Source organism: Eleutherodactylus coqui, chromosome 6 (genome assembly GCF_035609145.1).
Source record: "Eleutherodactylus coqui strain aEleCoq1 chromosome 6, aEleCoq1.hap1, whole genome shotgun sequence".
NCBI classification, from domain to species: domain Eukaryota; kingdom Metazoa; phylum Chordata; class Amphibia; order Anura; family Eleutherodactylidae; genus Eleutherodactylus; species Eleutherodactylus coqui.
Window position 1 is genome coordinate 1,642,139 of NC_089842.1, and position 16,348 is coordinate 1,658,486.

A 16,348-nucleotide genomic window follows, 5' to 3' on the forward strand; every position below is an offset into this window, starting at 1 on the left:
GAGGGATGAATGGATGGATGGACAGAGGGAGGGAGGGATGGATGGTCAGATTGATGAACAGAGGGATGGATGGAGGGTTGGTCAACTGGATGGACGGATGGATTTTCTGATTGATGGATGGAGGGACGGATGGAGGGAGGGATGGATGGATGTACAAACGGATGGGTGGATGGAAGGAGGGATAGATGGAGGAAAGGAGGGGATAGATGGATGGATGGTCAGATGGATGAATTGAGGGAGGGACAGAGGGATGGTCGACTGGATGGACGGATAGATTGTCTGATGGATGGATGAAGGGACAGATGGATCGAGGGAGGGAGGGATGGATGGGTGGATGGATGGACGGATGGGTGGATGGAAGGAGGGATAGATGGAGGGAGGGAGGGGATAGATGGATGGATGAATGGAGGGAGGGACAGAGGGATGGATGGGGGATGGTCAACTGGATGGACGGATAGATTGTCTGATGGATGGATGGAGGGACAGATTGATGGAGGGAGGGATGGATGGACAGATGGATGGGAGGATGGATGGATGGAAGGAGGGATAGATGGAGGGAATGAGGGGTGGATTGGTGGACAGAGGGATGTAGGGAGGGATGGTCGACTGGATGGACAGATAGATTGTCTGATGGATGGAGGGAGGGATGGAAGGACGGACGGATGGGTGTATGGATGGATGGAAGGAGGGATAGATGGAGGAAGTGAGGGGTGGATAGATGGACAGAGGGATGGTCAACTGGATGGACAGATGGATTGTCTGATTGATGGATAGATGGACAGATGGATAGATGGACGGAAGGAGGGAGGGGTGGTTGACTGCATGGATGGATGAATTGTCTGATGGATGGAGGGATGGATGGTCAGATGGATGAACAGAGGGATGGATGGAGGGATGGTCGACTGGATGGACGGATAGATTGTCTGGTGGATGGAGGGATGGACAAACAGATTAAGGGATGGATAGATGGACATACGGATGGGTGGGTGGATGGTCAGAGGGACGCATGGATGGATGGTGACATGGATTGTCTGATGGATGGAGGGATGGTCAACTGGATGGACGGATAGATTGTCTGGTGGATGGAGGGATGGACAAACAGATTAAGGGATGGATAGATGGACATACGGATGGGTGGGTGGATGGTCAGAGGGACGCATGGATGGATGGTGACATGGATTGTCTGATGGATGGAGGGATGGGAAGACCCTTTAATTATCATTTTTTTTCTATTTTTACAGCCCATCCAGAAAAGAAGGCAGGACGTTTACGACGGATTAAACCACAACGTAAAATAATTTTCTCCGCTGTTTCTCGCTTCTGCATCCCTTCTTTTCACAGTCAGACCACGTGATGCGGCGACATCCTGCATGCAACCGCAGCGGCCCCGTACTGCGTGCGTGTGCACTTACCTCTTGTACTTCCCCTTCTCACTCTGTGATACTGAAGCACATTTTATGGACCCGCTAAGATGTAAAAGTCTATGAAAACCACCCAAATGTCCTGTCCTAATTCTGCACCGTTTTGCATGTAAACAAACAAAAATGAAGGCGTTGAGCGTCCGCCATGTAATACTGACTGCTCCCCAGCGCTGCCCGTCTGCTGCGTAGTGGCAGCCACACTCACCCCGTGATCACTGTTTTTGGCCGCTTCTAATGGCCAACATCTGAGAACATAACGCAAACATTTGTAATGGACACCATAACCTGTCGGCGGCCGATCTGTCCTGCGGGAAATCCAGTGAACTGCGGCCGCAGCTGCAAGCGCATAACATGATCTGCCAAAACCTCCCCGCTCGCTGCTCATAACAGAAATACCCACCTGCCCCCGCCGCTCCTCCAGTGTCCCCTCCTGGGGGCATGTCCATACACAGTCATGTGACCACCAGAGCTGGTGATTGGCTGCAATGGTCACATGACTGTCAGGACATGCATCTGAAAGAGAAACAGCCATTAGGGGAGCATGAGCAGTTGGGGTTGTGGGGGGTCCCACCACTCCGGACTGCAGCCCAGACCTCCCTCATTACCATCAGGATCATTCATATGAACGACCCCCTCATGGATAGCCAGTTTCTGCCTGGCGGCCCCTCATTGGCCAGCATGGGGCTTCCTACAAAGAGCTTTTGGTGGCATCTTTTTGATGCTTGGAATATAGGAAGAGGAAAGTGAAAAACAATGGAAGTCGCCAACTTCTCCGGCCGGATCCACTTCTGGTTTTGGTTTCGAAATGCATCAAAAACTCTCACAAAAACTGAGTTTAAAAAAAATGACTGCATGAAAGCGCTTTAATTGTAGATTTGTAAGGTTGGGAATATACGGCGCCGACCCCCAACGTATGAGCCATGAAAAGAAGGACAACTCCAGCGGCACGCATAGCGGCAACTTGTAAGGACAGACCACGCCCCTGTATGCTAAGCCACACCCTCTGCATCCTGCAGTAGCGCCCTTCAGTGACGAGCCCACAGTAATCGACTCAATCTGGGCTGGTTGGGACACCTCCATAAGTCGTGCAGTGCGGTGACCCCCAATCACATGATCGCATCCTCATGTCCGCTCTGAGTTCTCTGCTTCCTTCTCTTTATGTTTCATTTTCTGTTACTTTGGGGTAATATTTGGGGGGCTCAGCACCCGCTGCCCATGAACATCCAACGGCCGTCCTGGAAGCCCTTACTGCTGTATGGTGACGCCAGAAGAAAAGCAGGTTATTTATAAAAAAAACTTAGTCAGGAAGGAACATAATTGGGAGCCTTCAAAGAAAGAGTGTCTGTGTGTATGAAGAGGAGCATCAGCAGCTCCATCTACATGTACGTGGGCGGGCAGCTCCATCTACATCTACATGTACGTGGGCAGGCAGCTCCATCTACATGTACGTGGGCGGGCAGCTCCATCTACATGTACGTGGGCGGGCAGCTCCATCTACATGTACGTGGGCGGGCAGCTCCATCTACATGTACGTGGGCGGGCAGCTCCATCTACATGTACGTGGGCGGGCAGCTCCATCTACATGTACGTGGGCGGGCAGCTCCATCTACATGTACGTGGGCGGGCAGCTCCATCTACATGTACGTGGGCGGGCAGCTCCATCTACATGTACGTGGGCGGGCAGCTCCATCTACATGTACGTGGGCGGGCAGCTCCATCTACATGTACGTGGGCGGGCAGCTCCATCTACATGTACGTGGGCGGGCAGCTCCATCTACATGTACGTGGGCGGGCAGCTCCATCTACATGTACGTGGGCGGGCAGCTCCATCTACATGTACGTGGGCGGGCAGCTCCATCTACATGTACGTGGGCGGGCAGCTCCATCTACATGTACGTGGGCGGGCAGCTCCATCTACATGTATGTGGGCGGCACACGGGGACAAGTGTTCAGGCATTGGAGATAAAGTACAATATGTTCTCTATATGGATACGGAGGCCTCTGAGCTTGACGACCATAAGGTGTTAATCATGGGTTTACTTGATAATCATGTAAGGGGTTAAATACCCATGCTTATATAGCTATGTATTTTCCTGCTGCCCTTTATAAATGTACCTTCTAGAACCTTCAGAGAGATTACATGACTGTTTTGTACTCTAATTTTGCTCCTGTGGATTAGCAGGACCCGAGCTGCCCACTGATTGGCTGATAGGCTGGGTATAAAAGGCAGGTCCTGCTCCTGGACTCTGCGGTGACTCAGCAGGTTTTGCAGAGAGCCTTGTGAGGAGTGAGCCGCCCCAGGGCTCCTGCAGAGCTGGCTTTCCTGTATGAGAGAGAAAACAACTTGGATTCCTGGAGTGGAGCTACTCGGCTGCTGTCATGGAAGTGCAAGAGTGTGGTCTGCTGATCATCCAAGGAAATGTCAGCTGCAATTACAGACTACAAGCGCCGAGATGTCACCAGGAGAGACCTCCAGCGAGAGTAGATAGACCGACGGCCAGTATGCAGATGTGCAACCTTTGGTAGTGTGTAATTATGAGCACCAATCCCCAGCCTACTCACCAGTAAAATGGACTATTCAGGCTTCATCACTGTGCAGCCTCCCCAAAGGTCCTGTGCTAATAATCTGTTCAGCGGACCATCACTGCAGATTTCAGGTAGCAGGTTTAGTCATTTGGTTATCCAAAGTTCCTTCGAGCCGAAGTTATATCAGAGGAGACTCCTATTCTCCCCCCGGCCAGGGTAAACCATTTATGGAATGCGATAGTCCTACATTGTGTGCACAATATTAAGGACACCCTAATCCTAGCGTACGGTCCGAGTTATATCGCCATTTGTATCCCGATAGTCCTGATGTATGTCATTACCATATTATTCCTTATCATACATTCAGTAAAGCGTTGTTTGTTCAGCTGAGCTGCTGCAGCGCCTCTTTATGACCGGCCTCATATTCTGCACCTGTCCCCTGTAACAATCACCTACCTAGTAAATAGCTAAGGGGGTGGCTTACCACTATGTGTTCTTTTTGGACCTGTTTTTTAATGAACCGGAAGGACACCAGAACTTCATCTGCGGAGCGGCTGCCCAGGGACACTTGTACATATCAGGGACTCCCGGCCTCCAGTATCTCCACATCATGTGGAACGTTATTCTTGGTTTCTTCCTGCTCAGATGAAGTCATTAAAGGCTCTGGACATCTTTTGGGGGTTATGCTTTTTATTTAAAGGGGTTTTCCAGGGGGAATGCTACTGATGTTTGTGCTCAGGACAGGTTACCAATAGTTGATCGGCTGGGGTCCGTCGTTCAGGACCCCGACCGATCAGCTGAGCGCATGCCGTCAGCGCCGCAAATACTCCGAGGTCGGAGCGGAAGGGAGTCTCCGAGAGATCTTAAGGATGTTTAGCAGTTTCTTCAGAAAGGGGCAAGGTAAAGGGATTGTCCAGTCCATAGAGAGACTAGTGAGGGAGCCGCCCTGGTTAGGGATTGTCACCTTGCTCCGATGACGGCGGGGGGATTGTACCCGGAGACGGCCTAAAAGATTTCAGATTTGCTAATATTAACTTTAGAATAAATCCAGTTTTCTTGCATCTGATTTGTTGCGGACAAAGAGTCCATGAGGAGAGTATGACATCATATATGCCTGGTATGAAGGGTCGGTCCGTACGGACTCCACCAACAGTCCCGTCATAATAGCAATTATCACTCGTGAGAAAAAACACCTCGATGAGCGCTAATTGTCACCGGAAAACGGCCTGAAATGCAGAAGATAAGACTGTAGCATCAGGGGGAGGTATATAATAACCACTTAACCCCTTACGGCACATATATACATCCCTGGATGAGAAAGGCTTCCTATGAATGCTGAGCCCGCGCCATTATCAGTGGGAGCCGGCTGACTGACCTCCCGCTACAACAGCGGGGAGCCGTAAGAACACTGATCCCCGCTGTTAACTCTTACAATGTTGTTTCCAGCATGTAAAAGGTTCACAGAGGGAGGGCTGCCATGTAATCGCTGCCATGACAATGGGATGCCAAATAAGGACATTCAGGTCTGATCGCTGTGATTAGCAATAATTCATTGCAGTACAGAAGTAGTGCAGTGTATTATCAGAGTGATCATAGCATCACAAGTTGAGGTCTCCTGCAGGGACATTAAGAAAAACCTGTAAAAAAAACTGTCAAAAAAAGCTTTTTTGCACACTTCCCCCTCTGGTTTAAAACAACATACCAAAACACACGTTTGGTATTGTGGCGTCCGTAAGGACCCGGACAACAGATTGAACACATTGTTTACGCCGTATGCAAACACTATAAAAAAAAACTTTCCAAAAATTCAATAAAAGTGCTAAAAAAAAGCCATATGTACCCCAAAATGGTGTCAATAAAAAGTCCAGCTCATTACGCAGAAAACATACATGCCCTTGAAATAAAGAACCAAAGATTTCTGCAGCTGTAATTTGGCGCTCCGCCGGCTCCGATATTAGCATTATCAGTAGTGCCCTGCGGGTTTGTGGCAGACTTGCTGCAGACATTTTGAGGACTGTCCAATACATGTGAATGAGGTATGGAAGAATCCCTGTGCGCTGAAGAGAACGCCGTCACAGCTGCGGAAGTTTAGCTGCATGCAGGGGTGTAAGTATGGGGGGTCCGGAGAGTGCGGTTGCACCGGGCCCAGGGGCCCCATAATGTCTATCTTTCCCATATTGCCTATCAGCAAAGCTTTATGGGTACTGCGGTATCTTGTCTCCACCGGCACTAGGGGTGACTGCCAGGGAAGGTGCTGGCGACGCCCCCAGCAGTGGATTGTCAGTTTACCGCCGGCTACGGCCGTGTTACCCGTTACTGCCGAATATAACCCCCCCCCCCCCCAGCTGTCGGCAGGTCAAGTCCCTAGTGGCTTACCCGTGTAGTATGTGTTGCCCCCCACCCAGACAGTGGTTTGTGGAGTTTGCCTTGTTTCCCCCCGCAGGCATCGGATGAGAGCCGTCGCTCAGCTCAGAGAGTGACAACGGGGGACGGTGAGACTGGCGGCATCTTAAGCACAGCTGCAGGAGGAGTGGAGCGCAGCGGCAGGGAGACAGACCATGCAGGAGCCGGAACAGCACAAGGGCCAGCGGCTGCGAGGGGAAATGAGGGGAGGCCGACTGAGAAAGTTGCAGGAGGCTGCAGGTCCTCCAGCGCTGCTGCTCCTGTCCTCCTCCTGCACTGCTGAAGCTGGAGCCACTCTCGGCATGGCTGGATGGAGGGCCCCGGCACTGCTGACAGATAGGGGGGGGTGCTATTCGGCAGTAATGTCTAATACAGCCAGGACATGAGGAGTCAATCCACTGCTGGGGGTGTCACCAGCACCTCCCTGGCAGTGACCCCTACTGCCGGTGGAGACAAGATACTACAGTACCGCTTTACAGTTGAGGGCCCAGCTCCAGACTTTGCATGGGACCCGGCAGCTTAACGTTACGTCTCTGGTTGCATGAATTGCTGCATTGGAACTCCTACATATGAATCCACCGCCGTACAGGATGTGATTTCCTTGCAGTTTGGTCTCCATCCAGTGGGGTTCCACAACAGGGGTATAAGGGGGTCTTCTGTAAATGGGGGGTCTGTAAATTTGCTTTGATGGATTCATTACACGTTAAAACTTTCGCTGCTACTTTAAGTCCCTGTTATTTTTTGGTAGCGGGGGTGAATCTGCTAAGATACACGGGACGTGTTACATATCCAGCAGTGCCGTCAGTCCTAGGCGGTATCCGCACGGGCGATTTTGTAGCGATGTGACAGTGCTACATATCTCATGTATGTAGAGCCATGCTTTACTATGGGTTCTTCCATATGAGTGATGTTCTGTAGGCGGCTACATTGTGAGAATACATGATCGCGGCGCTCTATACAGACGCCATCTGGATTCTGTGGCCGATGTTCCCATATGGAGCCCCCTTGTTTATCGCACAACCTGTGACCTTCATGCTTTGCGATGGGAGTTCACATTAGTAAGCCCTATAAACTTTCTTGCTACAAAAGAGCGTGATTTTGTCGTGTGAGGAAATCACATGTAGCAGCGATATCGCAGTCGCTCTTGCGGATACAGCCTTATAGTAGCAGCGGATACCAGCTCTACAGTGCCCTCTGCAGGCCGGACAAGTGGTTACAGCACAGTTACCTCCAGCGATCTCCTCTTTGACGGGACTTGTTCACTTTTCCTATCTTTTGCATCCATTTGGAGCCCAGACATCTTTGGCTCCTTTCGTTTCGCATCCGCCCCTAGCCGCAGTCCTGCGCATCCGTCCCTAGCCCCAGTCCTGCGCATCCGCCCCAGTCCTGCACATCCGCCCCAGTCCTGCACATCCGCCCCTAGCCCCAGCCCTGTGCATCCGCCCCTAGCCGCAGTCCTGTGCATCCACCCCCAGCCCTAGTCCTGCACATCCTCCCCTAGCCCCAGTCCTGCGCATCCGCCCCTAGCCCCAGTCCTGCGCATCCACCCTAGTCCTGCACATCTGCCCCTAGCCACAGTCCTGCGCATCCGCCCCTAACCGCAGTCCTGCACATTCGCCCATAGCCGCAGTCCTGCGCATCCGCCCCTAACTGCAGTCCTGCGCATCCGCCCCTAGCCGCATTCCTATGCATCCGCCCCTAGTCGCAGTCCTGCGCATCCGCCCCAAACCGCAGTCTTGCGCACCCGCCCCTAACCGCAGTCATGCGCATCCGCCCCTAACTGCAGTCCTGCGCATCCGCCCCACTCCTGCGCATCCGCCCCTAACCGCAGTCCTGCGCATCCACCTCTAACTGCAATCCTGCGCTTCCACCCCTAGCTGCAATCCTGCGCATCCGCGCCTAACCGCAGTCCGGCGCATCCGCCCGTAAATGCAGTCCTGTGCATCCGCCCCTAGCAGCAGTCCTGTGCATCCGCCCCTAACCGCAGTCCTGCGCATCTGTCCCTAGCCGCAGTCCTGCGCATCTGCCCCTAACCGCAGTTCTGCGCATCCGCCCCTAACCGCAGTCCTGTGCATCCGCCCCTAACCGCAGTACTGTGCATCCACCCGTAACCGCAGTCCTGTGCATCCGGCCCTAACTGCAGTCCTGTGCATCCTGCCCTAACCGCAGTCCTGCGCATCCGCCCCTAACTGCAGTCCTGCGCATCCGCCCCTAACCGCAGTCCTGCGCATCCGCCCCTAACCGCAGTCCTGCGCATCCGCCCCTAATAACTCCTGAGTGAACAATAAAAAGTATTAATGCCTCCAAGTACCCAATCTACAAAGGGCCCCTTAAAAAGTAATTATGGCCTCAAGTGCCCCTTTAGGCCCATTTACACCAGCAGATAATCGCTCAAAGATCGCTCCAACCGCAGTGACAGCTTAGAGCGATCATTTTGCATAAAAATTAATTGGTATTTAAGTAGCCACTTAAATACCAATTATTTATGCAAATGAAGCCTTCCCTTGTGGTAGACATGATAATTAGTTAGCATAAAATGTCTATTGATTTGTAATGAACTGGATGTATTACGCAGCTGTAGTGATTTTAACTCTATGGAGGTTAATGGCCACATAATCTCACCATGGTAATTGCTGGACAATGGCATGGTTAAAGATGTATGGTATAATGTTAGCCTAATACAAAGTTCCACAAGCAGCCTCTAAGAGTTAAAGTCACAATATTTTATGTATACCTGTATTCATCTTGGATGTTTCCCCAGCCCTGCCCCCACACAGAAACTTCTTAAATAACACTGAAACTTCTTAAACAATGACTGCCACGTACACTGAAATTCCTTCAGCTCGACCGCATGCTGAGAGGACAAAGTCCACACTACACTGGACTTGAGAGAAGGTGGGCAGGGAGGCAGGGAATTCTATATGACCCAGCGAATAAGAATATGTATATGTTACTGATGTAATCTGTTAAACGCCCATAAAGGGCAGGTATTATGTGTTTCAATAAAAACCCGAGGCTCTTGTAACTCGAGGGAGAGCTGGTTGAGATTCAAGGCTGATGACTTGTGTCCGATCGGTTTCTTTCATTATGTGTGCACACTATAAAATTAGAAAGCTACAGAATACCCAAAAGCCTGCTGGAGGAAAATATGATCCAGATCACCCTGAACCAAGGCTATTATCTTTGTTCTCCATGAATAACAATGCTATCAGCACTCCCCCAATGATATCAGCACTCCCCCAATGCTATCAGCGCTCCCCCAATGATATCAGCACTCCCCCAATGCTATCAGCACTCCCCCAATGATATCAGCACTCCCCCAATGCTATCAGCGCTCCCCCAATGATATCAGCATTCCCCCAATGCTATCAGCACTCCCCCAATGCTATCAGCACTCCCCCAATGCTATCAGCACTCCCCCAATGTATCAGCACTCCCCCAATGCTATCAGCACTCCCCCAATGATATCAGCACTCCCCCAATGCTATCAGCGCTCCCCCAATGATATTAGCCTTCCCCCAATGCTATCAGCACTCCCCCAATGATATCAGCACTCCCCCAATGCTATCAGCGCTCCCCCAATGATATCAGCACTCCCCCAATGCTATCAGTGCTCCCCCAATGCTATCAGCACTCCCCCATTGATATTAGCGCTCTCCAATGCTATCTGCGCTCCCCCAATGCTATCAGCGCTCCCCCAATGCTATCAGCACTCCCCCATTGATATTAGCGCTCTCCAATGCTATCTGCGCTCCCCCAATGCTATCAGTGCTCCCCGTGGAGAACGACTGATAAAAGTGAGGGACGATTTTTATATTGGACTGATTTTAACGATCAGCCGAAAAGCTGACGATGGGCGCTCATTTACACGCACCGATTATCGCTAAAACGATCATCGATTAACGATTTTTTTAGCAATAATCGTCCAGTGTAAATGTGCCTTTAAGCACCCAAGTGCCAATTAAGTATTCATGACCTTACGCCGCCCATAAGTAGTATTGCACCCATGATCGCTTCATGAATAAAAATGTCCCCAAGGGCTGATTGATAAATAATGGTGCCCCTCAGTACTCCCCTCACACTTAATAATGCCCACAAAGTACCAGTGCCGCCCCCTTCTGGCCCAGTGCAGGCAGCACAATAAGTAATGTCATTGAAGTCAAGATTCTGTCTTTGCGTCTTATAGGTCGCAGGCCACGTTAAGGTTGCAGTCTACAGGACAAGGATCTTATGGCCCTCTGCTCTACCACAGCTTGCAACTATATACAACATTGTGCAGGCCCCACCAAGTGGACCCGGGGCTGATGCCCCCCCCTGCCAGCTGCGCCTGCACGCTTGGTTTATAGTGCAGAGCTAGCTATAATTACTGACAACCTAAGGACATCTCATGACCTCCAGCTGCGCAGACAAGTGTTAAAGCAAATCCGTCACCCTGTTTTCACAGCCCTGAGAGCAACGAGGCAGTGAGAGGCGCGCAGACTGCAGCCATATGCCTGCTGTCTGTATACATGCGGGACTTTGGGAGAAACTTCCATTTCATTAATAGCAGCCAGACAGAGAGGATTACAGGAAGTAGTCCTCTATATATAAGCTGTAAGCCCTCTGCCCAGTGAATGACAGCTATATTCACAGTAATAAGCAGGCAGTGTGGAGGAAGCCACTGGTAATCACGCTCATGGTAACCGGCATACCACAAGCAGGATAAATGCCTGTCCTTCTTGGGACCCTGAGGAACGCGGGACACAGGGTCCCAGAGCAGGACTGTCATACCTAAATCAGGGCGTCTGGTCCCTTAGCTAAGTTCGAGCGCCCCCCTCTGTCATGTGGTCCCACTGAAGTACATGAAGTGGAGGTAAGCCGTCTGTATTGTCTATACCTCGAGAGATGCTGGGGCTTTGCTGCGGTCCCGGGGACTGCGGCAACAGATGATGTCCCAGCGAAGCAGGTAATGAGGAAGTGGGGCAACCATTGTGGACAAGTCCAAAGTGAGGACCGGCAGCAGGGACAGGATGGAGACGGCTTCTTTTATCTTCTTAGGACGGTGCAACCCACAAGAAGGAACACGTGGAATCATGGACAGAATAAAGAAAACAAAGTTCAACTTTTTTTGGAGGGGTGACTGGCGCAACCTTCAGACAAACACAGCGGCCATATGTATTTTTTCCGCCGGGAGCCAATGATGAGATGGAGCCGTGACTGTAGCCTCTCATTGGCTGCCGTGGTCACCTGACTTCCGGTGAGAAGAAATATTAGTTTATTAATAGAGGCAGCTTGTAAACATGTTTCGAGGTCAGTGTGTTGCAGCCATGCTGAGGACTTCGCCTTGCTTGCAGGCCAGACCAGGGTTTGGCTGTGTCCTTACCTCTCCTGGAGCTGAGGGATGTGGTGGTTGCAAGAGTGATGTCAGTCCTCACCTGGTGCGGAGTAGCTCTGCTCTTATTTAAGCAGTGCTAGTACTGACCCCTATGCTGGTCAATGCTTCAGTTGCCGCTGGACAGCTGCTGTGGAACACCTCCTGGTTGAAGCTGCTTCTTGTATAAGCTAAGTTCTTTATTTCTGCTTTGTTTGGTTTTACTGTTCCTCTCTTTTGGTATTAGGGCTCCCATTTAGGGAATTGTCACTGGCCCAGGCACGCGTGTGGGTCCGCACCTATCAGAGCGATCGGCCCGCCGAGTAGGCAGGGCCCCTTCCCGGGTTAGGGGTCTGTAGAGAGAGGTATTCTCGTAGTTTAGTATTTTCGTTGCACTGCTGTGCCTTTTCGTTTGTTTTGGATATTGCACGTCCGCTTGGACGCGACACAGTGAACCTCTTCCTCAGGCTGGCTGGGGATACGCCTCACTGACGGTGTATAGTAGAACAGATTCTTTCAGTGCGAGGAGACGGTCAGGGAGGTGTATCACCAGCAGGGCTGAGGAAGAGGTTCACTTACCTCAAAATGCTACTATTAATAAACTAATAATTCTTCTTACTGGAAGTCAGGTGACCATAGCAGCCAATGAGAGGCTACAGTCACTGCTCGATCTCATCAGTGGCCGCGGAGGGTAAGTATACTTCAGTTACCTACTTCAATGCCAGCAGCCCTACTGCAGTGCGGGCGACCAGCAAGCGGACAAGCCCTTAGTGATTACTACATGTGTGGATGGCGACCAAGAAGAGGACTTTTACCGGTAGATCAGTCTAGCAAACGATTCACAAAAACTACCAGGACAGAATGGCGCAGCTGCTGGCTGCGAACAGTCACATTCCAACCGTCACTACAGCATATTGGAGGAGGCCGTATGGCAGGCTATAATTGGCCACCCGTGCCCGCTGGGCATTCATTACTGCTTCTGATTAGCAGGTGGGATATTTCTGTACTCTGCTTTCTGGTCATGCAGCTTCCACGGAGTCCAAACTGGATCAGCTTGGATACAAAATGTGATACGGGCAGGCATGGAGGCTCTAGTACCCTGTTGTACCACCCCCAGCTTAGATACAAGATGTGATACGGGTTGACATGGAGGCTGTAGTACCCTGTTGTACCGCCTCTAGCTGGGATACAAGATGTGATATGGGCAGGCATAGAGGCTCTAGTACCCTGTTGTACCACCTCTAGCTGGGATACAAGATGTGATACTGGTGGGCATGGAGGCTCCAGTACCCTGTTGTACCGCCTCTAGCTTGGAAACAAGATGTGATACGGGCGGGCATGGAGGCTCTAGTACCCTGTTGTACCACCTCTAGCTGGGATACAAGATGTGATACTGGTGGGCATGGAGGCTCCAGTACCCTGTTGTACCGCCTCTAGCTTGGAAACAAGATGTGATACAGAGGGGAAGGAGGCTCTAGTACCCTGTTGTACCTCCTCTAGCTTGGATACAAGATGTGATACGGGGGGCATGGAGGCTCTAGTATCTTGTTGTACCACCTCTAGCTTAGATACAAGATGTGATACGGGGGGCATGGAGGCTCTAGTACCCTGTTGTACTGCCTCTAGCAGGGATACAAGATGTGATACTGGCGGTCATGGAGGATCTAGTACCCTATTGTACCGACTCTAGCTTCGATACAAGATGTGATACAGGCTGGCATGGAGGCGCTAGTACCCTGTTGTACCACCTCAAGATTGAATACAAGATGTGATACGGGGAGAATGCAGGTTCTACTACCCTGTTGTACCGCTTCTACCTTGGATACAAGATGTGATACAGATGGGCATGGAGGCTCTAGTACCCTGTTGTACCCCCTCTAGCTTGGATACAAGATGTGATATGGGCGGGCATGGAGGCTCTAGTACCCTCTTGGGCTAGATTCTCCCCATTATATACACATAGAGGGGAGGTAGATTCTCCTCAGTATATACATAGAGGTGAGGTAGATTCTCCTCAGTATATACACATAGAGGTGAGGTAGATTCTCCTCAGTATATACACATAGAGGTGAGGTAGGTTCTCCTCAGTATATACACATAGAGGTGAGGTAGATTCTCCCCAGTATATACACATAGAGGTGAGGTGGATTCTCCTCAGTATATACACATCGAGGGGAGGCAGATTCTCCTCAGTATATACACATAGAGGGGAGGTAGATTCTCCTCAGTATATACACATAGAGGGGAGGTAGATTCTCCTCAGTATATACACATAGAGGTGAGGTAGATTCTCCTCAGTATATACACACAGAGGGGAGGTAGATTCTCCTCAGTATATACACATAGAGGTGAGGTAGATTCTCCTCAGTATATACACATAGAGGTAAGGTAGATTCTTCTCAGTATATACACATAGATGTGAGTTAGATTCTCCTCAGTATATACACACAGAGGGGAGGTAGATTCTCCTCAGTATATACACATAGAGGTAAGGTAGATTCTTCTCAGTATATACACATAGATGTGAGGTAGATTCTCCTCAGTATATACACATAGAGGGGAGGTAGATTCTCCTCAGTATATACACACAGGGGTGAGGTAGATTCTCCTCAGTATATACACACAGAGGGGAGGTAGATTCTCCTCAGTATATACACACAGAGGTAAGGTAGATTCTCCTCAGTATATACTCATAGAGGTGAGGTAGATTCTCCTTAGTATATAGACATAGAGGTGAGGTAGATTCTCTTCAGTATAGACATAGAGGTGAGGTAGATACTCCTCAGTATATACACATAGAGGTGAGGTAAATTCTCCTCAGTATATACACATAGAGGTGAGGTAGATTCTCCTCAGTATATACACATAGAGGTGAGGTAGATTCTCCTCAGTATATACACATAGAGGTGAGGTAGATTCTCCCCAGTATATACACATAGATGTGAGGTGGATTCTCCTCAGTATATACACATCGAGGGGAGGCAGATTCTCCTCAGTATATACACATAGAGGGGAGGAAGATTCTCCTCAGTATATACACATAGAGGTGAGGTAGATTCTCCTCAGTATAGACATAGAGGGGAGGTAGATACTCCTCAGTATATACACATAGAGGTGAGGTAGATTCTCCTCAGTATATACACATAGAGGTGAGGTAGATTCTCCTCAGTATATACACATAGAGGTGAGGTAGATTCTCCTCAGTATATACACACAGAGGTGAGGTAGATTCTCCTCAGTATATACACACAGAGGGGAGGTACATTCTCCTCAGTATATACACATAGAGGTGAAGTAGATTCTCCTCAGTATATACACATAGATGTGAGTTAGATTCTCCTCAGTATATACACAGAGAGGTAAGGTAGATTCTCCTCAGTATATACTCATAGAGATGAGGTAGATTCTCCTTAGTATATACACATAGAGGTGAGGTAGATTCTCCTCAGTATATACACATAGAGGTGAGGTAGATTCCTCTCAGTATATACACACAGAGGTGAGGTAGATTCTCCTCAGTATATACACACATGGAGGTGAGGTAGATTCTCCTCAGTATATACACATAGAGGTGAGGTAGATTCTCCTCAGTATATACACATAGAGGTGAGGTAGATTCTCCTCAGTATATACACATAGAGGTAAAGTAGATTCTCCTTAGTATATATACAAAGAGGTGAGGTAGATTCTCCTCAGTATGAACACATAGAGGTGAGTTATATTGTCCTCAGTATATACACATAGAGGTGAGGTAGATTCTCTTCAGTATATACAAATAGTAGGGAGGTAGATTCTTCTCAGTATATACACATAGAGGTAAGGTAGATTCTCCTCAGTATATACACATAGAGGTGAGGTGGATTCTCCTCAGTATATACAAAAAGAGGTGAGGTAGATTCTCCTCAGTGTATACAAATAGTGGGAAGGTAGATTCTCCTCAGTATATACACAGAGATGTGCGGTAGATTCTCCTCAGTATATACACATAGAGGTAAGGTAAATTCTCCTCAGTATATACACATAGAGGTGAAGTAGATTCTCCTCAGTATATACACAGAGAGGGGAGGTAGATTCTCCTCAGTATATACACATAGAGGGGAGGTAGATTCTCCTCAGTATATACACATAGAGGGGAGGCAGATTCTCCTCAGTATATACACATAGAGGGCAGGTAGATTCTCCTCAGTATATACACAGAGAAGGAAGGTAGATTATCCTCAGTATGTACACATAGAGGGGAGGTAGATTCTCCTCAGTATATACACATAGAGGTGAGGTAGATTCTCCTCAGTATATACATAGAGGGGAAGTAGATTCTCCTCAGTATATACACAGAGAGGTGAGATATATTCTCCTCAGTATATACACATAGAGGGCAGGTAGATTCTCCTCAGTATATACATAGAGGGGAGGTAGATTCACCTCAGTATATACACATAGAGGTGAGGTGGATTCTCCTCAGTATATACACAAAGAAGGGAGGTAGATTCTCCTCAGTATACACATAGAGGTGAGGTAGAGTCACCTCAGTATATACACATAGAGGTGAGGTAGATTCTCCTCAGCATATACACATAGAAGTGAGGTAGATTCTCCTCAGAAATATACACATAGAGGTGAGGTAGATTCTCCTCAGTATAAACATAGA

The 16,348-nt window shown here is 49.4% G+C and overlaps 1 protein-coding gene across 2 annotated transcripts in view; it reads left to right on the forward strand.

Annotated features, from left to right (window-relative positions):
* CD3E (CD3 epsilon subunit of T-cell receptor complex) overlaps positions 1 to 3,551 on the forward strand; it is a 31,616-nt gene extending 28,065 nt beyond the window's left edge. For both annotated transcript variants that reach the window (XM_066606034.1, XM_066606035.1), the window contains exon 6: positions 1,242 to 3,551. In XM_066606034.1, the coding sequence (XP_066462131.1) occupies positions 1,242 to 1,298 (57 nt within the window). In that variant the 3' untranslated portion in view covers positions 1,299 to 3,551. The remainder of the gene's footprint in view (positions 1 to 1,241) is intronic.
* Positions 3,552 to 16,348: the final 12,797 nt, after the last annotated feature.